This window comes from Chrysemys picta, chromosome 14 (assembly GCF_011386835.1).
Source record: "Chrysemys picta bellii isolate R12L10 chromosome 14, ASM1138683v2, whole genome shotgun sequence".
NCBI lineage: Eukaryota > Metazoa > Chordata > Testudines > Emydidae > Chrysemys > Chrysemys picta.
Genome location: NC_088804.1, coordinates 42,353,021 through 42,379,904, shown reverse-complemented (window position 1 = coordinate 42,379,904; position 26,884 = coordinate 42,353,021). Strand labels below are relative to the sequence as shown.

Genomic DNA, 26,884 nt, shown 5'->3' with positions numbered 1-26,884 from the left:
GGCTGGGAGAGGTCTCCTTCCACGCTGCGACCCGGCCCGGCCCTGCCCTGGGAAGTGAAAAACGGTTCCTTTGGAGCCTGCTTAAAAACCTTTCTGGGGTCTGTTTAATGAGGCAGCTCCACAGCACAGCCCGCTCCCTGCGGTGCTGGGACAGGAGCCCGTGGGGAGGCTGCTGACAATATTTAGTGTAACCCAAGAGGTGATGGACAAGCACGTGCCCAGCAGTGCTAGGTTGGGGTAGCAACAAGTCCGGCTGGGCCCTGCCCCAGCGTCTGTCCCATCACTGTGGTCTCCAGTGGTTTGAAGCCCACGTTGTCCAGGGGGATGCCGAAGGCTGTGAGCTTGGCCTCATAGGTGCGCAGCAAGTCGTTGTGTGCCTGAAAGTGAAGCAGAGTGTGAGTCCCAGGGAAGTGCACACCACGCACAGGTCGTCACTAGCTAGCTCCTACCCGGGCTCCTGCACCATCCCCTGTGGTGCCCGGCAGGGGCAAAGGGGGGCTGTCATTATAACTAGGGAAAGCAGAACTCGGTCCCTGAGCCAGTCTGGATGCTGGGGGTCCCTGGGTAACCCCCTCGCAGAGAGAACCAGCACCGTGTGGCTAATTCCTGCCTAGCAGCGAGGGCTGCACACGCACTAGGAGACGCCAGCGTGCCAGAGGGCCGTGCTGCCTGGCCAGCACTTCCTAGCTTTGCCACATAAGCAAGAGGATTAAAGTCCTGACACAACAAGGGAGGTGCTGGGCAAAGGCTGTGTCTGTCTGTGCACACGTGAGCGGGAACAGCCCCTCCACTCCCTCCTCTCCTGCAGGAGAGATGATGTCTAACAGAGCCACATAGGAGCAGTGCCCTGCTCCTCCCAGCAGGCCCTGGAGCTTCTCCTCCATCCCCATTAGGTTTTGCACAGGAGGATTCTCCCTGCAGAGCATGGGGCATGTCCCAGCGCTGACCCTGCCTGGTTCCACTGGGGCGGGACAGAAGCAGGGTCCCCTCTCCTCACCTTGCAGACTCGGGCCAGCTCGTACTGGAGATCCTTGATGGTGTTGTTCTTGGAATCCAGCACGTCCTGGGAAGGGAGATCAGAGCCTTGTTACTGATTGGGTCCCCCGGGCATGGGTCAGAGCCCAGCTCAGCATGGGGCCATGGGAAAGCTGCAGAGATTGGCTTGGCAAGGTTCCCACAGTGCTGCCAGAGGAGGTGGTGCCCGCTGGTTGGGGCTAGTTTGGGGGATGGGGGGGGAGACCCGGAACGTAACCCCAGAACCCTGCTCAGTGTAACTGACCCAGAGACTGAGATGCCTTTAGTGCTGCCTGCCCGCCAGTTTATGTTGCATCTGGTGGGTTAGACGTGGTCCCATGCTCCCTTAGGTAACGAACACTGCGGAGAAGCCCATGCCCCTGCACTGCACTGGGGGAACTCGCAGCCCACTTCACCCCACTCCAGCCTGGTTTCCTCCCAGCACCAAGCCAAAGATATGACCGAGGAAATCCTCAGGCCACTCTATGGAGTGCAACCTTAGTCCCCAGGGAGGCATTAAGAGTGGGAGACAAGCAGTCCCCACCTGATCCCACCCTCCTGCCTCACAACCACAGGGTCCGAATCCAGCCCATTGACAGCCAACCTAGCACAGACCACGGGCTCTCTGCAGTTGGGGAAAGCGGAGATCGGAGGAGATCCAGGGCCCTGGTGGCTGAGTAGGGCCCTTTCTCTGTGGGGGCTGGCTGAGCCCCCTTGTCAAACTGCTCCACCTGGTCTGCCATTCTGGGGTTCAGGAATGTGTTCTCCCTTCGGTTAAGCGGCTGGTTTGCTGCAGAGGCTGTGGGATGCGTGGAGGCTACAAATGTGTCTATTAAGCATGAGGTGCCTGACTTGCCAGCAGCCTGTGCTCTGCAGAGGGCAGCAAACGAACGAACAACAGGCCCTCACCTGGAACCTCCACTGCATCAGCCGCTCGCTGGAAAAGGCTCCAGTCGGACTGTGATTCTCGTGCCAGGGGCGACTATGGCAGCTTCCAGGGTGGAGGGCCCTGCTCAGGGGCTGGCCTCAGGAAGGCAGGGGACCCCCAGTTTGAGGCCATATTATGAAAGGAACCCTGGGGGGGTATGGAGTTGTGATGAGGTGAGGTGGCTGTGCCTCACGTGTGCTGCTTGGCCTTTCCGCTCCAAGAACCCAACCAGGGGCCTCCGAGAGCTTGTCTACACTAGTTAAATTGGTCCTGAGATGTACCAACGGTGCCGCTCCGCGAGAGGGGAAGGCCAGGGCTGCATTTTTGCTGCTCCGTCACCTAACTGCTCGAACGCCAGGGCCCGGGCTACACGCCACCCGTGCAGAGTTACAGACCGGAAGCTTCGCAGCGTAGATTCAGCCTGCAAGAGGCAGCTGAGCAAAGGAATTCGGAGACTCCAGCCCCGCCAGCTGCTGCCGGAGAGATGTCGCCTTGGTGGTTTCTGAAGAATGCGTTTTGTGATCTGCTCCCCCCAGGCCAGGCAGTGGCGCTCATTCCATCCCAGTGTCTGAGCACTACAGCACTGTTACTGGTTCACACTCCCAACCCCCCAGGGAGGGAGGGAAATTGTATCTCCATTACAGTGCTGCAAGCTGAGCTCGGGGTGGATGAAGTGACTGGCCCCAGGTCACACAGGAAATCCATGGCTGAGCCAGGAACCCAAGTTTCCCAAGGCCCGAGCCCGTTTGCGCTGGGCTGGGACAAAGGCAGACAAGTGCTGCTTCTCCTGTTACTGCTGCTACTTGCTTGGCATGTGGAATCACTAAGCCTGTTCTCCCCCCCCGCCCCAGGAGCTCCCCGCCATGTATTTTTAGGGTGCCAGACGTCCCAGAGCCTGCTGTGAGCCACAGAGGGAAAGCAGGTGGTGTGGGGGGGAGTGACTAGTGAGATTCATCTTAGTTCTCATTGGTCATTATGTCCCCACTAGTCCCCATGGCCACAAAGCCCCTCCAAATCAGGCGCGCCTCCACTAGAGCTGGCAGGTGTCATTGCCAGCTCCAGGAGACGTACCCGTGCTAGCTCTCATCGAGCTACCTGCTAAAATCTAGCGGTGCGAGCAGCAGGAGAGGCTGGCCGCCCCAGGATGTCACTTGGAGCGAGAAATCGCCTTCCAGCTCCAAGTGCTGGCGTGGCCAGAGTGGAGCCCGCTTAGATTGCCAGGGGTGGGGCCGCCAGGAGAGGGCTGTCTCCGCAGAGCTGGCCAGGGGAAGCCTGGGTGAGGCTGCTGCTCAGGGGCTTCCATCCCTCACCTTGACAGAGTACAAACAAGCACGGTGCCCGGCCTGCAGAGCCCGGCACACAAAGGAATCAGCAGCCCCGACAATTCTCCTGTGGGTTGGGACTCGGCCCAGCCCTTTCCACCGCTGCGGGAGCGAGACTCAGCGCTGAGCCTGCCCCTCGTGTCCCAAGGGGGCTACCCATACAATGGCCTTCATGGGAGTGAGAGGAGGCCGCTGAAGCCCATCCCCTTACCACAGCGGTAGCCTAGGGATTCTGGCAGAACAGTGGAACATGTTGGGGCTTTTCCCTGAGTGTGCCAGGGCCCCAGCTCTACACACATCTTAGAGGTGAAATTCTCCCAAGACGAGGGGTGAATCTTCCTTCCTCCCACCCCATTGGGCCTCTCCTCCTGCACCACAAGCCTGGGGCTGCGCTAACAGACCAGAAGCTTTGACCTAACTACCATGTTCAGCTAGCCACCAGGCGGGAGTAACAGAGTGTGAGGTCCCACAAGGTTGGGCCTCACTCCTCAGAGGGTGCAGGAAGAAGGAGAGGGCTCTCGCCTGGTCACAAAGGGACCATTCTCTGATGCCTTCTCCAAGCCTGTCTGCACCTCCAGCAGGATCCCTCTCCGGCTACAGAGACTGCTCTCAACTCTTTGGTGCTGAGGTTCAAAGGCCAGAGATTTAGCCCATGTTTAGCCACAGAGCAGGCCCGGCCCCCCTATGCAGCCCTATCACCCCAAGCCCTAACCCTTGCAGTGGGGCGGGGGCAAGCCCAGCAAGAAGTGACCCTTCTGCTATCTCTCCCCCAAGACCCTGAAGCAGGATATGGTACCTCCAGTTTGCGTGTGACCATGGTGAGGGCGCTGGGGTCGAGATTGGAGGCTGAGAGGACTTCGTTAAGCTGCACCTCCTTCTTCTCCAGTATGTTGGAGAGGGCCTTCAACTTGCGCTCCAGGAGCAGGTTCTTGAAGCCAGTCTTCTGCTGCACCTCATTAATAGCTTTGGTGAACTTCTGATAGAGCTCGTCTCGTTCTGCCTGCACCTGCTCAGGAAAGAGCCACACCCAGTTAGCAAGGAGACCTCCATGCCGTGCCTTCAAAACCACCTGCTCCGCACTGCAGTGCAGGAACAGCCACCCTGGGACTGACCAATGGGCCACCAAGTTGGGTAACATGCCCCTGACAGTGGCCCATACTGGAAACTTCAGTGGAAGTTAACATACCCGACTCCCAGCGGGAAAATCCCTCCCCTTAAGCAAGAGGAATGAGGCGTGTGGAGCATTTCTCCCCAGCCAGCACCACGGCATGTGTGTTCGTTAGCACATGCACCCCATGGGCCTGACTTCAATAAGCACAGAATACCTGCCAGAGCCGGGAATGTCATACACTACCCCCACCAAACAGCTCCTGCCCCAGACGGATTTCCCCTTAGCCCGCTTTCATTCCTCTGCACTGTCCGCCCAGCTCCTGTCCTAGTTTCCACCTCAACAGCTACGTTTTGTGCTTCTCCAAAGGGGACCAAGTGCTCTGTAAACATTAGCCAATCCTCAGGTCATCTCTGAGAGGCCGGTATTACTATCCCCAGGTCAAGATGGGCTGGCTGAGAGATTGGCCCCAGGTCACACCATGAATCAATAGCAGATACGGGAAGAGAACCCATGAATCCTGGCTCCTAGCAGAGCGGTGCCGTGAAACCATCCTCTGGTAGCCACGGTCTCCTCCTTTTTTTAACAGTGAGGGGAATTAATCATTGGATCAACTGACCTCGGGGCATGATGGATTCTCCATCACTTCGAATCTTTAAACCAAGACTGATGTCTTTCTCAAAGATGTACCATAGCTCAAACCAAAGTTATGGGCTTAATGCAGAAATCACTGGGTAAGGTTCTCTGGCCTGTGCTTTGCAGGTCAGATTAGGTGGTGACAATTGTCCCTTCTGGCCTTAAAGTCTATGGCTGTGACTCCCCAGGACCCTATTCTGGCCCTCAGAGTAATCCCAATGCCAAGTGCATACAGGGGTCACCCATGAGCCTTGCAGCGGGTAGGAATGGCAGATGTTAGCAGCAGCAACTAAGAGAACCTTGGCTCTTATCTAGTTAATGTGTCTGAATTAAGACATATCCTCCAAAGCCTATTTCCAAATGCACTGAATATGCTGTTGCCCCAATGACAGCTTGTTAATGAGGTCTCCTATCAATGTTCACATTGCTGGGGATTCTCCGGGAATTGCAGACAAGCTCCATGCTTAACCCACTCAGCTGGGGGAAAGACCCTCAGGCTACAAGCACTTAACCTGAAGCATGCTCCCTGAAGGCTGGCATGCCAGTAACAGACTCCGCCTGGTCAGAGCAGGGAGCATCCTAAAGCCAGCGGTTAGATGAGAGACCGAGGATGCTAGTTCCAATGGTGATCTGTTGCTGTGCTGTATCCAGCACTCCCTCACCATAGCAGGGAGATTCTCAGCAACCATCTCTCTTGTCTTCCTCCTGGCCTAATGCTGCAGCCAGGCAACCCCAGGCCAGGAAGGGACCAGCGGAGCATACGTTATTGTTTAGTCAAGTACAAAGCTGGGCCTGTCTACTGAGCACAGGAGATGGCAGAGCAGAGAGAGAGCTCAGAGGAGGCAGCTGCTCATACGGAACTCAGAGGGTGTCAGAACCCAGGACAAGCCCAGGCTGACCTGAGGCCTATGCAGTCATCTACAACGTTACCATTGTGACATCATCTCATACCGCAGGATCCCAGCTGTTCAGAGAGGGCAGGTGCGGGAAGGGAACTCCCCATGCTCAGGTGCTCTCACTTTGTGCCTATGGCTCTCACCTTGCTGAACCTCTGCTCCAGCACTTCATGTTCCCACTGAAGGTCTTTTAATTCCTTCTGGGTGACTTTCAAACGGGCCTTTGTGTTCTGCAGAGGGGAGGAAAAGGGGAAAGAGACTAGACGCATGCTATGGGTTCCTGGGGCGGGGGAGAGGCGGCACAGGAGAATACCAGACTCTCCTCCCCAAGCTGGGCATCACCCGCACAGAATCCTTTCTTTCTTAACAAGACACGTGCGGCTCAGGAGTCAGCCCCGGGGGGCAGGAATCCATTATTCCCCTTCCTCCACTAGAGTGAGATCCTCTGCACCCCCGAGTTCGGGGATCCCCACCAGATGCTATGCTGAGGACACCAGCGTAAGCCAAGCACCACTGAAGGGGATTCCATTTTGGAGTCTGTCAGTGTAGTTCCCAGGTGACCGGCAGAGGCCACTGTTCAAGCCCAATCTGTACCCTGGACACAGCACAAGGCAGGCTCTGAGAAGGAGCGCGAGAGACACTACAGGACATGGGACCTAAACCGGATGGGAGCCGAGCAGGTGACTCACAGCCAGTGCCTCCTTGTCCTTCTCGTAGTGGGCTAGCTTCTTCTGCAGCTCAGCCACCTCCTCCCGGGCCCGCTGCAGGGGCTCTGTTTGCCTCTTGTTCTGAAGCAGCACTTCCGCCATCTCCTTCTCCAGGTGATCCTCCTTCTTCTTCATCTCCTCCATCTGCTCCTGTTCTCAGGGGCAGATACACAAGTACTGAGTCCCTGAGCAGGGCTGCCAGCAGGAGACCCCAGGCCTGCAGGACTCCCAAGCACGGCATGTAGCACTGCCACAGCAGCATCCTAGCCGATGGCTTAAAATGGCCATGTTTATAACGCAGCTGCATGATCTTCACGAGTGTAATTGTGTAAATGTGTCACCACTCCTCAGGATTAGAGGTGATGGTGCTCACAAAGCATATGAAGCAGCGGGGGAAACCCCTGCAGTGGAAGGCACTCAATGGGAAGCCAATACTGAAATGCGTGTAGAGTTAACAGGCAGGAACTGTCACCTCCAAGAGAGCGTCAGTCCTCTCCAGCACTGGGCTTCCAGCCCAGCTGTGTCCCCATTCCGGCGCTGGGCACAGGCTAGCGTTACCTTGAGAGTGTTGATGAGTGCCAGGTTGTTGAGGGTGACGTCGTTGTAGTAGTTCTTGATGTCACTGAAGGCCTTCTCGTGGTTCTTCATCAGCGTGTTGATCTGTCCATTTTTCCTCTCCTCGATCTCATGAATCTCCGTTTTCCTCCGCAGATCCAGCTCGTCCCGCAGCACGCGCATCTTCTTGTCGTACTTGGCCTCAATCTCTGAAGGGAAGCACCACACATGGCTGAGTGACCACCCCATAGGGCAGGCCAGACAGGCTGGGACCCAGTGCATGAGCTCCCCTTTGCTGCTGCTAGATCAGTCCACACTATGGGGATGGTACTCTTGGAAAGGATGCCCATTAATGGTGCCATATCAGCTCCCATTAGCACATGGAGCAGTTACAGCAGACTCATGGAAGGGAATGCCCAGAAACCCTGGCTGACTGCGGTGCCCAGACACCCTAGGCAGGGGAGCACTAGAAACACTCAGGTAATCATGCAAATCGAACCACATTATAATAAAGAGGTACCAGCGCAAGGCCTAGGTGCCTGTAAAGTCTCCTCCAGCCTCAGAGCCCTGCAGCTCCAGAGAGCCAGTATGCAGCTGTGAGGGGCACTTACTGCTTAGTGCCCACGAGCCCATAGTGTTAAACAGTCCCCCCGACAGAGATGGGGGGAGCAGGGCTGCACTGCCACATGGAGACAGGCAGCGTAGAGGGAGATCTGAGTCCACCCTTGAGTGGCAGCAAAGCACCCGCTGCTGGTGCTGCTCTGATCCATTCTGCGTGCGCACAGACAAGCTGCTCCTGGGAATTCAGACAAGCCCTCAGCCTTACAGCCCACAAGCAGCGGAAGAGGGGAGGAGGAGGAGAGTGGCCATCCGCCAGCTAGGCCCTGTTTTGCTCCGGGGAGGGAGCCCAGCGGAGGCACAGTGTGACGAGTGCTAAGACAGCTCTCACTCTGGGTTTCATACAGGAGTCCAAATAGGAACTGACCTTTCACTTGTCTCTCAAAGTCGCTGCGCAGCCGTGTGATCTCCTCCTCTTGTTTCTGACAGGGAGAAGCTGCACGTTAGACCTGGATAGCCAAATAGAGAGAGAAATCCTTCCCTACGCACAGGCTCAGAGTCAAGGCCATCTGCGCACCTGGCTGCAGTGAAAAGCCATCACAGAAAGGGGGATCGGATCAGCTGCTGCCCTGGAGCACATGGTTTGACTACCAATCCTACTGCAGTTTGCAGAGTGACCCATGCAGTTACTGGCCATCAGGTTCTCCAGCCCCATGTTGGATTCTGACTCCTGCAGCACTGACTCCCAGCCCCAGGAGGACAGACTTCCTTCAGTGACTCTAAATAGATCTCCCACAGATGTCACTAGGTGACCCCTTAGTTTCACATGATGGGGATGGTGCAAGGATCAGGGACTGATCAGTCTCCATTCAGCCCTTCAGAGCCTGGATGTCTCAGTAAGGTGCCCCCTCTCACCTCCTTCTCTGACAAGCTAACCTTGGGCTCTCCCATCTCCGTTACATGCCAAGACCACCCAGACCTCGGACTTGCTCTGGCGTCTCTGCTGTGCTCTTCTTCCAGGCTGCGGTGAGGAGGCTGGACAAGCCCTGCAGCTAAGGTGTCCCCAGCCCCATGATTATCTGTCTGAGAGCAACGTACCATGCGCAGGTTTTTCACCACCACCTCGTTGGCCAGCTCCTGCTCCTTTAGCTCCACTTTCAAGGTGCGCATATCCTTGCGCAGCTCCGTCTCCTGGGTGCGGTGCTCCTTCTGGGCCAGCTTCATGGACACAGTGCCCTCTGCCTTCAGTTCTGTGATGTTGTTCTGGTGCTCGTACAACAGGTGCTTCACCTTCTGCTTGTAAACCTGGAAGAAGGGAACTCAGTGGTGTAAAGCCCCCAGACAGGGATGGGAGCAGGGGGAGCCCAGCAGTGGGGACCCACCCCTCTGCAGGGGCCTGGGAAGAGGGGCATTAGCAGATACGGGCAAGAACACATTTGAACTTGAAATACTGCCTGAGACACCCCTTGCTAGTGTCCTGCCCAACTCCCTTTGCCCCCTCCTTTTCTCCCGTGCTGCTCGGGGCCCACACAGAGAACACCGGGTGCTACTAATTACGGGCACAGCCAAGCAAGGATCTATGGTACCCGTAAGGAAAGCTGGAGTCCACTAACCGTCTTCCCTTAGCCTCTCACTTTAATCTCCACTTGATGCCGCTCCTCGGCCTCCTCCATCTCACGGTCCTTGTTGCGCAGCTCCGCCTTCTTCTCATCCAGCTGCCGACGGGTGATCTCCCAGAAGGTGTGGATCTTGTCACGCTCCAGCTGGAAGTAGTTGCGCTCCTCCCGTTCGCGGTCCAGCTCCTCCCGAAGACGCACAATGTGCTCCTCCAGCTGCAGCGCCAACAAGCGCAGCTGGTGAAGGCACTGGCGGGGGAGTTCTCCTCCCACAAAATTGCTGACTTATGTCTCTCTAGCACCCGTCACCCTCTGGGGGCTCAAAGCTCTTTCCAAACTACCCCCAGCAATCCCTACAGCCTCCCCTGGGTGGAGCATGGCAGCTGTTTAACAGGATACAGAAGTTTAGGACGGGAAGTGACGATGCCATATCCAACAGAAACCACGGGGCGTTTAGGGAGGTAGACTGTAATTAGCCATTAAGATATGGATACTGGGACTAACACCCTGACCTCTAGAAAAGGGAGCTAAGGCATCTTGATTGATCGGAAGGGAACAGACCCGCAGATCTAGTTGTCATCTGGAAGAGCAGTGCTGCATTCATGGACAACCAATTCGGACTCAGAATTGCAGGCTCCTCTTTCAGACTGCAGGGACATTGGGTCAGGGATCACGTCTTCATATGTGATTGTAAGCAGCCAGCAAAGCAGGGCCTTGGCCATTACCATACTAAATAATAATACCAGGGAAGAGAGCTACCTCCTGAATCACTAACTCCCCTTCGCACAGCACCTGTCCAGTCTCTCATTCAAGATGCGCTGAGAGCGCAGCAGCTAGCATGATTGCAGATCATCAAACCACAGACTGGACAATCATAGAACTGAATCTGAACGAATACCACTTGAGGAATTGGTTTGCTTGGGCCCGGAGAGAAGAGGAAAGTGTATTTATGGCATGGGGTGTATGAATGCCCTAGCAACAGACATTGATTTCATCAGTAATTCAAGTTCTAAAAGGGTTATACACCTGTATCAGAGTGAGTGGAGGGGGCTTTCTCCAATAGGAAATAAGGACAGAACAAGACATAGCGCTCAGACTAACAGGGAAATGCTAGACTGTGTCACAGAAAACCTTTTATAACTACTAGACAGAGGAGGGCACAGAATCCTGGTCACGGGCAACAGAGTGCAGGCTAGATGAGGGACACAGGGAAGTTATGGAAGCTCTGGAGAGGGAGAGATGAGATGGTTAAACCCTTGGGGAACCCAGCTACACCCCAAAGCCCACAACGAGTCCGCTCTTGTGATACCCATGCAAATAGTTCAGGCATGTGAGGGATGGTGCCGTTGTTGGTGTGAAAACCCACCCTGTCTTTTCTACTAACCTTCACCATCTGCCATCTCCATCTCATGGGTTGAACCAAACCTTGTGCACTTCATGCCACCAATAATCCTTACAAATGGGAGCCTCCTCTCGCCAGGAGCTCGGTGGCCGTGCGAAGCCCTTGGGCAGAGAGCCCTAGGAGAGAAGCTGTGAGCTCTCACCTGATCCTTGCTCATGTCTTCCGGGGGGACAGCATCCACCACCGCTGCAGCTTTGCCTCCCTTGGCTTTTTTGCCACCTTTCTTTTTGGGCGCCTTAGAAAAGAAAACAATATACATGACAGGCGTGCATAGCTCAGACCGACAGAGGTGCCACCGACCTGGGTGCTGGGGACCACTGGGTGTGGATGTCATTCTTATCAATGAGATGACACAAGGTGGGATCTTCCAGTTCCCCACTGGCCACAGGTGCAGCTTTGTTGTGCAGCTTTCAGAGAGAGGGCTGGAGGGTCAGTAAAGGTACAAGAAACTCCACACCAAAGCAATTAACTAAGACTGCACTGGTACTGCTACTTCTGGTGCTGGGGACTGGGATGCATGGCTCCCTCTCACACTCCCAGAGCAGCCCAGGGGATTCAGGGGGCCTGGGGCAAAGCAATTTTGGGGGCCCCTTCCATAAAAAAAAGTTGCAGTACTATAGAATACTATATTCTCGTGGGGGCCCCTGTGGGGCCTGGGGCAAATTGCCCCACTTGCCCCCCCTGGGTGGCCCTGCACACTCCCCATGCTATGTCTGGTGTGTCCTCGCTCACTCAGATCCCATGTGGTGCTACTTGTCCTAACCAGCCAGGGAGCGGGAGTGCATTTTGGAGCAGCCTGTGCCCTGTGATGAGCTAGGGGCATGCACTTGAGGGGAAGGCAACAGGTGCCACGGGCTGGTGCAGCCAAGGTCTCAGAATGACCCGTCACCCGGAAGGACTGTGCGACCCAGAGCTCAGCGCATTGACCAGCCCAGCTGCAGCTCCAGGGAGGCCACTGCAGCCATCAGTCCCGAGCAAAGTGCCCCAGGCACAGAGGAACGGGACAATTCTGCTGCCTGACCCAGAACCCTGCCCCAAATGCTGCTGCCCCCCAGAACACCGGGGGCTCCCAGGAGACCCCTGAACCTAGTGTTTTCCTCCCAGCGCCCCCCTCGATCCCGGGGATCCCCCACTCGAACCCAGGGGTTCCCTCCAACCCAGGGGCTCCCCCCAGCACCTGTCACCCCCAGGGGACCCCTCGATCCCAGGGGCTCCCCCCAGCGCCCCACTCGAATCCAGGGAACCCCTCGATCCCAGGGGCTCCCCCCAGCACCCGTCACCCCCAGGGGTCCCCTCCAACCCAGGGGCTCCCCCCAGCACCCGTCACCCCCAGGGGTCCCCTCCAACCCAGGGGCTCCCCCCAGCGCCCCACTCGAACCCAGGGAACCCCTCCAACCCAGGGGCTCCCCCCAGTGCCCCAGGGGACCCCTCGATCCCAGGGGCTCCCCCCAGCGCCCCACTCGAACCCAGGGTCCCCCCCTCACCATGGCTCCTGCAGCTGCTGCTCGCGCTCGGCGGAGTCAGCGAGTCTCCCGGCAACCGCCGGGAAAGCCTCGCGAGAACTCCGGGCCGCCCATAGCAACGCGCGCCATGGCCCTAGCAACCGCCGGCGGCGCTGCTCCCTGCGGAGCCCGGCCTGGCTCGGGGGGCGGGGCCCTGCCCCAGACCCGCCCCGCCCCGCCGGGAGCCCCGCCAGCGGCTCCGGCCCTGCATTTCGGCCCTTCCCGCTGCCCCCAGGGCCCCTCCCCCCCCGGCGCTAACCCCCCCCCCGCGTGGCGCACAGCCAAGCCCCGCCCTGTCTGCGGCTCTCGAGCCGTCGGAACTGCCCGAGACTGCGCGGGGCGGGGGCGGCCTGACCGCCTCCCTTCGCCCGGCCATTGGGGGCCCAGTGCCAGCCCGTCTGTCCCCCTGCTCTCGCGTGGCGAGTCAGAGCCAGCGATGACTTGCCCGGTTCCCCCGAGGCGCTGCCCCCGCTGTGACCGCTGCAGGGAGGAGCTCAGCTGCGCCATTGCCTCCTGGACCCAAACTCCCACCTGTTCGTGGTCTCTATCTATCTCCTCAATGTATGTTCCGCGCCATGCAGCCGAGGAAGTGGCTGTCGCCCACAAAAGCTTACGCTCAAATAAATGTGTTGGTCTCTCAGGCGCCACAAGGACTCCTGTTCTTTTTGTGGAACCAAACTGACTCTAACTGTGCCCAGCGAGCGGTTTATGAGCATTAGGGCTTCCTTGGCTCTCGCCAGCTGTACACCTCTGCCCCGCGGAGCAAGACAGAGACGCACAGATGCTGATATTTGAGATCTGAGGGGACTTTCTCCACCTTTGGACAGATTAGGAACAGGCCAAAGGCACTGGGGATTCACTGAGTCTCTTAGGGCTTCACTATAGCTCGGAGCAGGAAATGCCTATAACAAGTTCCCAGATCTGCTCCCTGGGTGCCCAAGACGTGGAAGATTGGACAAATGACCAGGGAGGAGTATAAAAATATTGCTCAGGCATGCAGGAGTGAAATCAGAAAGGCCAAATCACACTTGGAGTTGCAGTTTCTTCAGGTATGTTAGCAACAAAAAGAAAGTCAAGGAAAGTGTGGGCCCCTTACTGAATGAGGGAGGCAACCTAGTGACAGAGGATGTGGAAAAAGCTAATGTACTCAATGCTTTTTTTTGCCTCTTCACGAACAAGGTCAGCTCCCAGACTACTGCACTGGGCAGCACAGCATGGGGAGGAGGTGACCAGCCCTCTGTGGAGAAAGAAGTGGTTCAGGACTATTTAGAAAAGCTGGACGTGCACAAGTCCATGGGGACGGATGCGCTGCATCCGAGGGTGTTAAAGGAGTTGGCAGATGAGATTGCAGAGCCTTTGGCCATTATCTTTGAAAACTCATGGCGACCGGGGAAGGTCCCAGGTGACTGGAAAAAGGCTAATGTCGTGCCCATCTTTAAAAAAGGGAAGGAGGAGGATCCGGGGAACTACAGGCCAGTCAGCCTCACCTCAGTCCCTGGAAAAATCATGGAGCAGGTCCTCAAGGAATCAATTCTGAAGTACTTAGAGGAGAGGAAAGTGATCAGGAACAGTCAGCATGGATTCACGAAGGGGAAGTTGTGCCTGACTAACCTAATTGCCTTCTATGATGAGATAACTGGCTCTGTGGATGAGGGGCCCCACACTACAAGAAGGATGTGGAAAAATTGGAAAGAGTCCAGCGGAGGGCAACAAAACTGATAGGGGTCTGGAGCACATGACTTATGAGGAGAGGCTGAGGAAAGTGGGATTGTTTAGTCTGCAGAAGAGAAGAATGAGGGGGAATTTGATAGCTGCTTTCAACTACCTGAAAGGGGGTTCCAAAGAGGATGGAGCTCGGCTGTTCTCAGTGGTAGCAGATGACAGAACAATGAGTAATGGTCTCAAGTTGCAGTGGGGGAGGTTTAGGTTGGATATTAGGAAACACTATTTCACTAGGAGGGTGGTGAAGCACTGGAATGGGTTCCCTAGGGAGGTAGTGGAGTCTCCTTCCTTGGAGGTTTTTAAGGCCCGGCTTGACAAAGCCCTGACTGGGATGATTTAGTTGGCAATTGGTCCTGCTTTGAGCTCCTGAGGTCCCTTCCAACCCTGATATTCTATGATTTGCAGCATTAAGGCTAACGAGCATCTCCTCAGACACCCCACGGCTATGGGAGAGCCAGACGGAGTCAGGCCCACGCTGTGCAGCAGCACTGTCAGTCAGGAATGTTCTAAAAGCAGAATCCTCAGTATGGGAAGGCAGGGGAGGAGGTCAGAGGTGGAAGAACAGCTGGGTTTTCAGGTCCCAGGGGGAGTTTGCAGTTAATAGACTTCCCCCTGACTTCAAAGGGGAGCAGTGTGGATCTGGAAGTCATAGTAAGAACAGATAATAAAACCTGAGATGCCACAGCACAGGCACCTTTCTGATGTGACGTTCACCTGATTCAAAGAAACCTGGTGACAGTGCCGGGAGCATGCAGCATGCACTCCGCATGGCACTACACCAGGGGTGGGCAAAGTTTTTGATCTGAGGGCCACATCTGGGAATAGAAATTGTATGGCAAGCCATGAATGCTCACAAAATTGGGGTTGGGATGCGGGGAGGAGGGTGAGGGCTCCGGCTGGGGGTGTGGGCTCTGGGGTGGGGCTGGGGATGAGGAGTTTGGGGTGTAGGAGGGTGCTCTGGGCTGGGACCGAGGGGTTTGGAGGGCGTGAGGGGGATCAGGGCTGGGTTAGGGGCATAGGGAGAGGCTCAGGGGTACAGGCTCTGGGTGGAGCTTACCTCAAGCAGCTCCTGGAAGCAGCAGCATGTCCCTCCTCCGGCTCCTATGCTGAGGCACAGGCAGCCGGTTCTGCATGTGCCCGTCCGCAGGCACTGCCCCTGCAGCTCCCATTGGAGCGCCGGAGGGGGCCATTGGAGCATGTAGGAGCTGGAGGGGAGCCATGCCGCGGCTTTCTGGGAGCCGCAGGGGGGCCATGCTGCGGCTTTCTGGGAGCCGCGTGGAGCGGGGCAAGCCCCAGACCCCACTCCCCAGCGGGAGCTCAAGGGCCGGCTTAAAATGGGTGGTGGACCAGATCTGGCCCACGGGCCACAGTTTGCCCACCCCTGCACTACACCCAAAGGCCACTCATAACCTTCAGCAGATACAGGATGCAGCTGTCTTCTTGCCTAGCAGGGCTACACACAGGGAGCATGCTACACCAGGGCTTCCAACTAGTTTCCAGATGCAATTAATGGTGTTGCCTCTGCTGTATGAAGTCCTTTGTGTTTGGGGGTCTGCCTCCCTTAGGCTGGCATCCCAAGGGTGTTTGCAGTGACAGAACTGGGACTCACTTGGCCCAAGACCATTCTGCAAGGCTCTCTCCCAGGAGATGCTGACTGGGAAGTGTCTCTGACAGGGACGCAGTGTTCCTGGGACACATTGGTAGCCAATGCCCTGTGGGTGCATTATACACTGAAAACTTGAACAAAAGTTCTTATCGTAGCTGTGCAGGATTTTCCTGCCTGTCAGCTTAGATGAGAGGACCCAGCCCACCCCACTGCAGCCCGCGTCAGCCCGCACTGCCCACAGCACTGCCAGCCTTGCTGGCTATTCTGAGCTCTGGCCACTGCTGTGAATTGACCCTCTGCAGGGATGAGCTCAGTGCTCCTGGAGATGGGCTGGAGCCCTGTTCTTCTCAGGCAGCATCTCCACGCTGGCCAGGCTGGGGCATTTGTTACTATCGTTCAGAGTTTGTTTGAAGAGGGTCACTAGGTAGGTTGCAGCTACACGCAGGGCAATTTGTTAGTCAGGCACCGTAAGAATTGAGCAGGAAAAAACAGCAGCTGGTACCTCCACAATAGATGGCTGTCATTTGCACTAATTGCCCAGCAAGGTCTCCAAAGCACGAATTTTCAAATCCTGGGGCTGGGTTCTGCAGGGTACCAAGCCCCGCCCCCACAGCTGCCACTGACCCCAGTGCGAGCCCCTCAGAGAAGCAGACCGTCCCGACTTTGGTGCCTGACTGGAATTTATTTCAGTTTAATAATAACTTGAGCTTAGGCACCTGGTTTTGACAAAAGTGGCCTAAACTCCCACCCAGTGACCTGCCCTGATCCCCCACTGCAACCAGCTCCTGTCGGCAGCTCCAGAGCTGTCCCTTCTCTGCAGCCAGCAGGAGGTGCTGCTCTTGGCAGTGTGTGTGTGGGAGGGAGGGAATTGGGGGACTCAGTGGGATGCCTTTGAATGTCATGCATTAATGGGAATCCCAGGCCAGGGACCCAGGAGATCTGGGCCATCAGACAGCGTGGGGGCCAGAGCACAGCTCGCTTTCATTTGCCAATCCACTGCTCTTCCTGGGTAGGACTGTGTAAGCACTTTGGCTGCAGGTGACACGAGTCTAGCCGGTGGAACATGAATGGCCGCCCTGTCTGGGACGTTGTGCTCTGCTCCGTTAGGTCCCTTTTCCAAGTATTTGGATTTATTCATCAGAGCTAGTCCGACAGCTCATGCAATATCATTACCAGGAAGGCCTGTGGCCCTGCTCTCTGATGCCTGAGTCTCCACCCCAGCAAAGTTTCATCGGGGCCACTGATGCAGGGACGCAAGTTGAGGACCTCTGAAGGCTGCCCACAGCCCTGAGCAGGGGAGGTCCAAACCGCTTCCCTTTGTTCCTGTGCTAGCCCCTGGACGCCTGGGTCTTACTGCCCTTCTGGCCTGGGGCTTGGCCTTATAGGTAACGCAGCTGATGTCTCCAGGGCAGTTGTGCCGCTGCGGCGCGGGTGCTTTGTATGTTGCCTGAAGGGTTCTTCTGTCAATGTGGTTAATCCACCTCTCTGAGAGGCATCAGCCAGGTCGCCAGAAGAATCCTTCCCGTAGGTCTAGCTGCACCTCTGTGGGGTCAGGTGGGCCTAACGACGTCACCCAGGGCACACACTTGTTCACAGCCCCGAGCCAGGGGCTGGGTCCATCTGATTTTGAGGTGTGGACCAGGCCTCAGAAACAACCACACCGCTCAGCCCGAGCTCCCTCCCTGAGCCTGACATCCCCTAAGATTTCCCTCCGGGCGCTCCTCCCTCCCAGCTCCTAGTCGCCTCTCCCATGGCACCCTGCCTGCCACGGTGCCGATGCTGGCCCAGGCCTGTCTGTGGCTACAGCATCTTCATTTCCTCTGGGTTGTGTGTGTCCTTTCCTCCTCACGCCCTATCAGCAAGCCCCATCCTCCACGCCTTCCGGCTTCCCCATGGGGAGGTTGGAGCAAGGAGGGCAGTTGGGGGGTGGGGGGTGTCCGCATGGAGCCCACCGGTATGTCCTTCACCCCGGGCTGTTTTCTTGAGCGGCAGCTTTGCCTGAGCCGACGTGCGGGCGCGGTCGCTCTGCCCCAGCGCCTCCGCAGGGCCGGCCCCGCCGAGGGAAGCGCCCCCCGGGAGCCGGCCGCCGGTTCGCTCCGCTCCGCATTTCACATGCTGCAGAGCCCACAGCTCAGCGCGGGGGGGGCAACATCGCGGAGCAGCGTCGGGGGGGCGCCCGCTCTGCCCCCAGCTAGCCGGGCTGCGCCGCCGGGGGGCCGGGCTGCACCTGTCCTCGCCGCTCCCCCGTCCCCGGCTGCTGCCAGCGTCGCCCCCCCGCCGGCTGCGGGCCCCGCCCCGCTCCGCCCCGCGCTCAGTGGCGATGCGGCGCCGGCTCCGGGCGCTGCTCCCCAGCTCGGCCATGCGTGCCGGCGCGGGGGCCGTGCTGCGGGGACACCGAGGCTGCGGCTCGGCCTGACGCAGCCCCCAGCTCCCCGGCGGCGGGTCCGACGCAGCCCGGCCGGATGGAGGCTCCAGGTGGGGCGGGGACCCCAGGTACGTGGCGGCTTTTCGGGCACTTCCCCGGGTGTTGGCGGGCAGCGCCGTGCTGGAGGAAGGGGCCGCTCCGCTCCCCTCCCCGGGGTGGGGTCCTGGGGGGCTCCCGCTCCGGAGAAAGTTGGTCCGGGCGCAGGGAACCGGGTCCGCTCCCGGCCGGGGTCTCGTCCCCGGCGCCTCTCCCCCCCGCAGGGGCTCGCGGCAGGCCCGGGACACCGTGCGCGGAGTGTGTCGGGCTCGGCTGCGCGGAGGCGGCTGCTCCCCGCACTGCTGGGCGAGCCCGGACCCCGGCGCCCGGGCAGGTTCGCCCCGCGCCCATCACCGCCGCCTCTGCTCCCCGGGCACGGGAAGGACCCGCGGCCCCTCCAGGGCGTGTCACCGGCCGGGGCAGGTGCCGGCTCCGCAGCCAGCCCGTGCAGCGCCGCGGGGACTGGCCTTACCCGGCGGGTTTCCCGAGCAAAGCCCAGCCGGGGTGTGTGGGGCCGAGCTGCCGGTACCCCTGGGCTTAGCGCTGGAGTCAGGCCGCGGCTAGCTCGGTATCTCGCCGGCGCTGCGTGGGGCCCAGCCGGGAGCTCCCGGCCCAGGCAGTGCAGCCAGACGTGGGAGTGGCCCATGGCAGCGCTCAGCGGGGCGGGGGCGGGGGGGGGACTGTGCTGCTGTCTGGGGCGGGGCTGGGGGCGGATGCGGGCAGTGGTTGGGGTCAGGTATGCAGAGTGTCCGGGGCGGGTGGGGTTTGCAGGGGGGTGTGCGCAGTGGGGTGGGGCCTGTAGTGTGGGAGGGTGTGGGCTGCACGTGGAATGCCTGTGGGGCTGGCACGTGGCTGTGTGTATGCCGTGGTGTGCGTGGTTTGCACACAACGAAGTGTGTGTGTGTCTTGGTGCCTGGGGTGTGTGTAATTTACCTTCACGTCTCAGGGCCCCAGAGAGCCACACAATGTCCCAGGCTTTCCCTGTGTCGGTGTCAAGGCAGGCCTGAGCCAAGGGGAGCGGCGGTGCCTGTAGGGGACAGCAGGGCTCCCCTGGGGCCTAGAGGAGACAGGGCAAGATGTGGCGGGTTCCAGGGGGGTTGGCTGGATCATCCTGGTGGAGCCAGCGCACGCTGCAGTTTAACATGAGTCAGCAAAGGAGACAGGTTGGAGTAACACTGATCCCAGCCCCCCCCCCCCCCGGTGCAGCTGCCGGGGCACCCGCGAAAGGGCAGCGATGGCAGGAGGTGGAGGACAGAACCCATTTCTAAAGCTAGTATCGGGGTCCCGCTGGGTAGAGGGACCAGCCTTTCCCCTCTGGAAACGGGGGTTGAATCCTGACTGTGGCACAGGGAAAACTTTCTCCGCCTGGTTCCCAGTTTGATATTCACCCACAGTACAACCCTGCAGCCTGGGCTCAGAAGGGGCTTCGGGGTGGGGGGGGATTGAGGGGCCCTAACCATGCTGCAGGGGCTGCAGGACAGGAGCAGCACAAGGAGCTGCAGGTTCGGACGAAGGTGCATTGGCCGAGGTGTGGGGTCAGGGGGTGAGGCTGGGAGGGGGCCGCAGGCCAGGTCAGCTCTGTGTGCCGGAGGCTTGCACAGCACCTGTCTCCTGGGCCAGGCTGTCGTCTCTCTGCCGGGAGGGGCACGTGCCTGCAGCGTGAGAGAACAGAACAAAGCCGGAGCAGCTCCGCATGTATTTAATGAGCGAGCGGGGCCGGGATTTATGCCGGTAAATTAGGGCACTGGATCTGGGAGACAGGTTTATGGCTGGAGCTGAGCCAGTTGAACAGGTTCCTTTATGCTGGTGCCTGGCTCCCGAAGTGCGGTGTGTTCGGTCTCCTGGCTGAACGTACCAGGGTTATAACGCAGCGTAACCCATGCTAACGAGGCCCTGGGGACGTTAGCTGCCGCAGGCGAGGCGTCCAGGCACTGGTATCCTGAACTCCAGAACCCCACCTACCTGGAGCTCCTGACAGCCAGCACAGCACAGCTAATCAGCGGAGTCCCATACGCGGCAGTGGGATCAGTCAGGCCTTGTCTGGTGACAGTGAATGTAGCCGGGGGTCCACAAGCTCTCCAGGACACTTGTCTCCTCAGCAGGGGAACGGGCTCTGAACTCCACCCCACGGGGCGTGGATCCCCTTCCACGCACCAGGTCTCCTGGGCCACATCCCAGCCCCACGTGGTCTGACTTGGGGCACGGAGCTCATGCCCAGGTGTGCCAGCCATCCCCCGGGTGCACGGGGCCCCTTCATCACCAGCAGCCCCTCCCCATCCACGCAGGCTCCTACAGCCCTTGCCCAGATTAGGCTGAATCGAAGGTCCCCCCCCATCCCCATTGCTAAGGGAAGTGTTAATCATCCCCTCACCCCGTGGCCAAGCACCGTCCCTCCCCCCAGCTCTCCTGCCTGCATTCTAGGGTGACCAGCTAACAAGTGTGAAAAATCGGGATGGGGTGGGGGGTAATAGGTGCCTATATGTGAAAAAGCCCCAAATATCAGGGCTGCCCCTCTCAAATCAGGACATCTGGTCACCCTACTGGATTCAGTCAGGGTGGGAGAGATTTCAGTTCCCCTCCATCGGTCTGGCTAATATATTCCCCTTGGAGATCAGAGCGGAGACACCCCTGCCCAGGAACCCCCATTGTGAGGACAGCTGGGGAGGAGATGGACAGCGGGGTGGGGCCTTGACATCAGGAACTGCAGCAACAAGCCCTTCTTTCTAATCTCCGCTCCATCCCGCCGTCCTGTGCGACCCCTTCCCCCCCACCCCCCCAGCGTCCAAGTGCTGACAGCCAGGAGAGCTCCCGTGGACATGGGGAGAGGTGGGGTCACTGGACACAGCCCTACCCTGAGCCTGACTGCCCAGCTCTGCCTTCCCACTGGCCTGCTCCCTGCCTGGGCCCCAATGACCCGCTCTGGCCTGCTCTGCTGGTTCAGAATTGATTTTCAAGGCTCCCCCTTTGCCCGCTGTTTCCTAAGGGGGACACCCAGGATCTTTCCCCTTGGTGGGGGAGACCCCGTCCCTACAGCAGGAACCAGCAGGCCTCTTCTCGGAGATATTCAGCGGGTGCAGCTATGCAGCCTCCCATGCAGGGTGGCAGCTACCGGAGACCTGGGGCAAGAACAGGCTTCCTGCATCCGGAGGGCTACAGGCCACCGCACACGGCAGTGGGAGCAGTCAGGCCTTGTCTGGTGACAGTGAGTGTAGCTGGGGGTCCACAAGCTCTTTGCATGTGTAGGTGTCTGTTCAGCGTGGCCCAGCACAGGCCTGGGTAGCTCTAGTGTAGCCCATGTGCATGATGAGCTCCCTTGCATCAGTCTTGCTGGCTCGCTTGTCTCCAGCACGTTCCCCTTCAGGCCAGCGCGTGCATTTGAAACCTGCATGGCCAGGCACCATCCTGAGCAGCCGGAGTCCCGTGCTTCCTTCCCCTGGCCTGACCCCGGTAAGGACACTGCACCCGGAGCAGAATGACCTGTGGAACAGCTGCTCAGGCGAGGGCTGGGGTCTCGGGTCCACTCCAGAAAGATGGCTGCAGCTCCTGGCCCCAACCCAGCGTCACATGGTGCAAGCTCAGTGGGCCTGTGGGCCCGTTTGCTACGGTGTGATGCACAGACGAGGCCTGACATGGGGCATGTCCTGCTTGTTAACAATACTATGACCTCAGGAACGCCCAGCACGCTGGCGCCCGACTCCGATAATAGCCCTAGCGCTGCTGTCACGAGGATACCTACGTCTGGAGGTCCTGGGGTTTGCCAGCACCTGTGCTGGAGGTCTCAGGGATGTAAACTGTCAGTCTCCCCCAGGCCCCATTGGGGCGGTGGGGAATCTTTCACAGCAACAGCTTTTCTCCCAGGGGTTTCTCCAGCAGTAAAATCGAACAGGAGTTAACAAACACACAGAATCCTTCCCTCCCACCAGCCAGCTTTCCCTGGTGCTCCGATCCAGCGCCCAGGGGCACCTAGCTCAGACAGGGAAAAAACCCTTAAATCCCCTAAACAACAACTCCCTCCTGGTCCCTCTCTCCAGCCCCAGGACGCACAAAGGCCCGAGCCCCCTGCTGGCCCTAATCACAAGGCACCGTGAAAAGCAGTGACCGCTCCACAGCCACGTCCTTGCATCCCAGCACAATGCAGGCCCTGTCCCCTGCGCATGCTGCCCCTCCTCTGCTGTGTGCCCATGGCCAGCGTGTCTCCTGTCCCCTCATAAGAGCAGGCCACAGCATGCTGCCGTCAGGAGCGGCGCCAGGGTTTTTGCCGCCCTAGGTGGCAGCGCTCCTCCTCAGAGCATTCGGCGGCGGGAGTCCTTCCGCTCTGCGTCTTCGGGGCGCTTCGGCGGTGGGTCCCAGAGCGAGTGAAGGACCCGCCGCCGAATTTCCACCGAAGACCCGGAGCGGAAGAACCCCCCGCCGCCGAATTGCGGCTGAGGACGGCAAAATGCCGCCCCCCAAATCCTGCCGCCCTAGGCGACCGCCTAGGGTCGCCTAGTGGAAGCGCCGTCGCCTGGCTGCCGTTCACCTTTCCCTGGGCTCCTAGGGGATCCATCTGGCCCGGCGGGCTCCCTGCCTGCCTCTTGATCCCGCTCAGGGCTGACCTGCTCTGAGATGTGCTGGTGGTGACAGGCAAAGTCACGCCTCTTGCTGTGGCTTCCTGGCAGCACTGATGCATCCTGCCCCCCAAGTTTGCCTTGGGAAAGCGCCAGCCCCAGCACCCGGGCGAGCAGTCAGTGCAGGGTCTGGCTCAGCGCCGTCACCCCTTGGATCTTGCTTCCCCCTAAGACAAACCGCCTGTTATCGCAGGCTTCCAGGCCTCCCCAGAACAAGCCCCGCTTTTGTTTTCACTGACACAAAGGGTCCCTGTGCAGGGCAGGGCGTGTGGAGCTGCAGGCCACGGGCACACAGCCGCGGGTACTGGCACCCATCCCCATGGTGTCCTGCAACTACAGGTCCATCTGCCCCCTCCCCCAGCCAGGGCGGGGTTCTCGCCATGGGTTAGGCAGTGCAGTGTCTGGAACTGTCCTTTCATCCCATTTCTCCCCCCCCCCCCCCCCCGACCCTGCCGTCTGGTCTCTCGTCTCCCCCAGTCGCTGTGGGGCTGAGCACAGTGGCTTGTGCTCTCTGAACTGCTCTGTGTGCGAGTCCCTCCTCTCTGGTGTGGGGATGAGGGCAAAGACCAGAGCCTCCCTGACACCCCCCCTCCCATCCTGTCATTTCAAAATGGCTTTCCTTGGCTTGGAAAGCTGCGCCAGATGTGTGCCCCGGAGCCACCGGGACTGGCAGTGCCAGAGCACCCGAGGGAGCTGGCAGCCACGTGTGACCCAGGAGGGGTCTCTCTCCCCATCCCCCACCTTGCTGATGGAAGTCCCAGAGGCAGGAGCGTGCTGGAGCAGCCAGTGCCGCCCACTGGCGGGGGCCTCGTCCCTGCACGAGTGGGGTGGTGGGCAGAGGGTGCAGAGCCCAGGGCTGGGTGTCTGGGCGTCTAACACCGGCAGCACTTTGTGATTATAGAACGGGTGAAAGAAGCCCAAGCGCTGGAGCGAGCCACAGGCATCCCGGCACGTGGGCCGGTGGAGGAGCCTCCCAGCCCCCCTGCCGAGGAGCAAGGCGGGAACCCCATCCCCAGCTCCGGCCTGCTGCAGGTCGCCGAGCGGAGACGTGAGTACAAGGCAGCGTCCTGCCCCCCCACTCACAGCTGTGCAGCCGGCCAGGCCTTCCCTAGGGCCTGCCATGGGGCCTGTCCCCGGGGCTCTTTCCTCCCCCTGCCCTGGGCCCAGCCCAGGACCTAGCCCCCAGGACTGAATCCCTTCCAGCCCCGGGGCCCAGCCTAGCCCCACGCTTGCCTGCTGGATTTCCTCCCGCCCAGGGCCCCAAGCCGGGGAGGGGTTGTCTTGGTTCCAGGGGCTCATTCCCCCAGGCAGACTCCAGGGGAGATTCCCCAGTTGTGGATACATGGCGAGAAGGCAGGATCTGCCATGGGGAAGGAGAGGGAAGCAAGGCACGGACTCTGGCCCCGAATCCCTGAGCTGTCACCTCTGCTCCTCAGAGCCCCTGAGCAGCGTGTCCTCCCTGGAGGTGCACTTCGACCTGCTGGATCTGACCGAGCTGACGGACATGTCGGACCAGGAGCTCGCCGAGGTCTTCGCTGACTCCGACGATGAGAACGTAGCCAGCGAGTCCCCTGCCGGTGAGTGTGCCCAGCCCGGGGGCCGGCAGCCTGGCCTGCCACACGCACACTGGGCCAACCCCACTTACCTGCTGTCCCAGCCCCTCCCACCTGGGTGGGGGTCGAGGCAGCACCTGGTGAGCTCAATGTCTAAACACAACACCCAGGCCTGCCCCAGCTAGGGTGTGGCCCCCTCGCTGCTTCCCCTAGCCACAGCCAGCATGGGATCAGCACATCCTTCCTGGGGTCCGTGCGTCTCCCTGAGCTGCCTCGTTGGTAAAAGCCGCAGCAAGGCCCAGGAGCAGAGAGGCAGGGCCAGCCCTTATCTGGGGCTGCACCTCGCCTGTTCCTCCAGCGCCTTTTGGATCCAGGCCTTTGCAGACAAACCCCACCCCAGCGTGGGCCATAGCCTGTGACCGAGTGCGGCAGGGCTGTGAAACCTGCTCACCCGGCTGCACGGGGGGGGGCCTCATTAAATGCGCCAGCTCTGCCATGCATCTTGAGCAAATCAATACTGCTTGACAGGGGCATCTCCACGGGGCATCGCTGCGCCATGGGAGGCTCTTCCCTTCCATCACGTAACTGTCCGAGAGCTTGGGCCAGCCCCTGCAGCACCCGAGGGCACCCGGGCTGGGGCGTGGGGCTGCAGTAGTTATGGGCACAAGTGTGCGTGGGGGGGGGGGAATGGGTGAGCATGGGGCAGTGAGGGAGGGGCGCATGTGCACGCCTACATCAGTGGATTGGAGGTTGCACACTGGGGCTAGGGGCTATTCCTGGGCCAACCCCAGCTGTGGGGTGCAGTCTCACTTCAGTGGCATCCCTTTGTCTGAGGAGATGGCCCACAGCAGCTTTGCAATGCTGGGCTGGAGGGCAGGGCCCAGGGGATCCGAGGGGGGGCTGTTACTCCAGGGTGAGGGACTTGCATTTCCCCACTTGCCCGGGAAGGAAGTGCTCTATTGCACAGGCTACTAGCAGGGATTCACTGGCTGAGAAGACGTGCAGCCCTGGGCAGTCTCGGGGCTCCCACCTGTTCCGTACCCCCAGCACCCATCTGCCCGAGGCTCCTGCTCCGCCCGTCTGTCTCGGTGCAGAAACAGCAGCTGCAGCCTGGTGAAGCAGATTGAATGAATATGTAAATCAGCCCCTTTAGCATCTTCAGTGGGAACACGTGACCTGAATTAATTAGCAGAACTCCCCTGCACGCTAACTAGGGCGATGGCTGGACCGGAGGTAGCTCCCTGCTGCAGCTTTGTCCCGGCGACACAGCACATGGGCAGGCACTCATGGCATAGGCACCAGGCGTGTGTGTAAAACGCACTTCAAATGCCACCACGTTCACGCTCCCAGGCCCTGAAAGGAAGATGCTTCAGCACCTGCTAGGCCAGGTGCCCACCCCAGATGGGCACAAGGAGCTGTTCAGGGTTTGCCCACGTAGACTCATGGTAACAAATCCACTCGGACTCTGCGCCGAGTCCCTTCCTGCAGAGGCAAGGGGAACGTGAACCACACGTCCTTGGCCAGGAGTGAACGGAAAGGCCCCGCATTGGCTCTAGCTCACACGCACACCCAGGACTGGGAGGCGTGAGGGTTGGGTTCCTAGCTCTGCTCGGTCACTGCCTTGTGACTGTGTGTAAACCCCCCCGCTCTGTAACCGGGGCTCACGCTAACGCCCCGGTGCTACAAGGCTCTGGCCAGCACTGTCCGAGAGCACTGCCCCGCCCCCAATCTCTAGGCCTGCCTCCTGCAGACAAGACTGTTGTGCTTTGAGGCATTAGTGCAGATGGGCCAATTTCCAAACTCTGATTTGCACATGCAGTTACCACAGTAGGACCTGCAACTAACCCATGCATGTGCGCCATCACTCACGCAGGCAGGTGGGGCAGGGCACAGGACTGGGAAGGTTTCTGGTGTAACCTTAGGCAAGACACAGATTCTTTCCGTGCCTCAGTTTCCCCATAGTTCTTGCAGAGCTTACAGGCAGCTGTGACACACCCCTGTACAATGGGGCCGAACCCACTGAATGGCTCTGGCAATAAGATACAGGCCTCTGGCCTCTCGGCTGCTAGGGCAGTGTCAGGCCCAGCAGGTTTTAAACAAAGGTGCTCAGTGATTTGGGCTCCTGGCTGTGGAAGGAGCTGAGGGTCTCACTCCACTTCCCTATGGCTGTAGGGCCACAGCTCACCAGCGATCCTGGGGCTCGGGGCCTGAATGCCGCCTGGAGCTGGTCCCTCAGGAGCGGGGGGAGGAGACAAGCGAGCAGGGGAGTTTGTCCTGTGGCTGTTGTGGAACAAGCCGAGGCCAGCACCTTCCTGTAACACTGAAAGGACTGGCAGGGGCCCAGGAAGTGCCTGCTTAGCACATCTGTCTCTCTCGCAGGTCTGCACCCGCACCCCATCCCTCGGGCAGGGTACCTGCGATCTCCCTCCTGGACAAGGACCAAAGGCGAACAGGGACGGGAGAAGAAACACCTCAGTGACTCGGAGCTGCAAGCAGGTGTTGTTGACACATTCCTGGCGGTGGAGAGGCCCCAGAAGGAATAGGGGGCTGGGAGCCATGGTGCCGAGCTGGGGCTGGTCACTCTTGCACTCACCCCCACTTCCAGACAGTTTGTGACCTTAACAGACCCCTGCACCTAGAGAGACGTGCAAACGCTGCTGGCTCCATACAACACAAAGCTCCCCCTTAGTG

At 59.4% G+C, this 26,884-nt stretch overlaps 2 protein-coding genes across 4 annotated transcripts; one reads left to right on the top strand and one right to left on the bottom strand.

Annotated features, from left to right (window-relative positions):
* Positions 1 to 81: 81 nt before the first annotated feature.
* Positions 82 to 18,664, bottom strand: GAS8 (growth arrest specific 8). 3 transcript variants are annotated; one of them, XM_008173607.4, is made up of 11 exons: positions 18,506 to 18,664; positions 10,885 to 10,977; positions 9,359 to 9,556; positions 8,823 to 9,029; positions 8,152 to 8,206; positions 7,170 to 7,375; positions 6,594 to 6,761; positions 6,048 to 6,134; positions 4,061 to 4,270; positions 998 to 1,063; positions 82 to 377 (listed from the first exon to the last, which is right to left on the bottom strand). In XM_008173607.4, the coding sequence occupies exons 2-11, from the start codon at positions 10,897 to 10,899 to the stop codon at positions 228 to 230; spliced, it is 1,362 nt and encodes a 453-aa protein (XP_008171829.2). In that variant the 5' UTR covers positions 10,900 to 10,977; positions 18,506 to 18,664; the 3' UTR covers positions 82 to 227. The 3 variants fall into 3 exon arrangements, with proteins under 3 accessions (XP_008171829.2, XP_005308252.1, XP_065423465.1); XM_005308195.4 differs by lacking the exon at positions 18,506 to 18,664 and adding an exon at positions 12,227 to 12,367; XM_065567393.1 differs by lacking the exons at positions 10,885 to 10,977; positions 18,506 to 18,664 and having other exon boundaries at positions 9,338 to 9,556.
* Positions 17,900 to 26,884, top strand: DBNDD1 (dysbindin domain containing 1). The gene is made up of 4 exons (XM_005308194.5): positions 17,900 to 18,065; positions 23,542 to 23,688; positions 24,077 to 24,217; positions 26,573 to 26,884. Exons 1-4 carry the CDS (start codon positions 18,035 to 18,037, stop codon positions 26,734 to 26,736), a joined length of 483 nt encoding a protein of 160 aa, XP_005308251.1. The 5' UTR covers positions 17,900 to 18,034; the 3' UTR covers positions 26,737 to 26,884.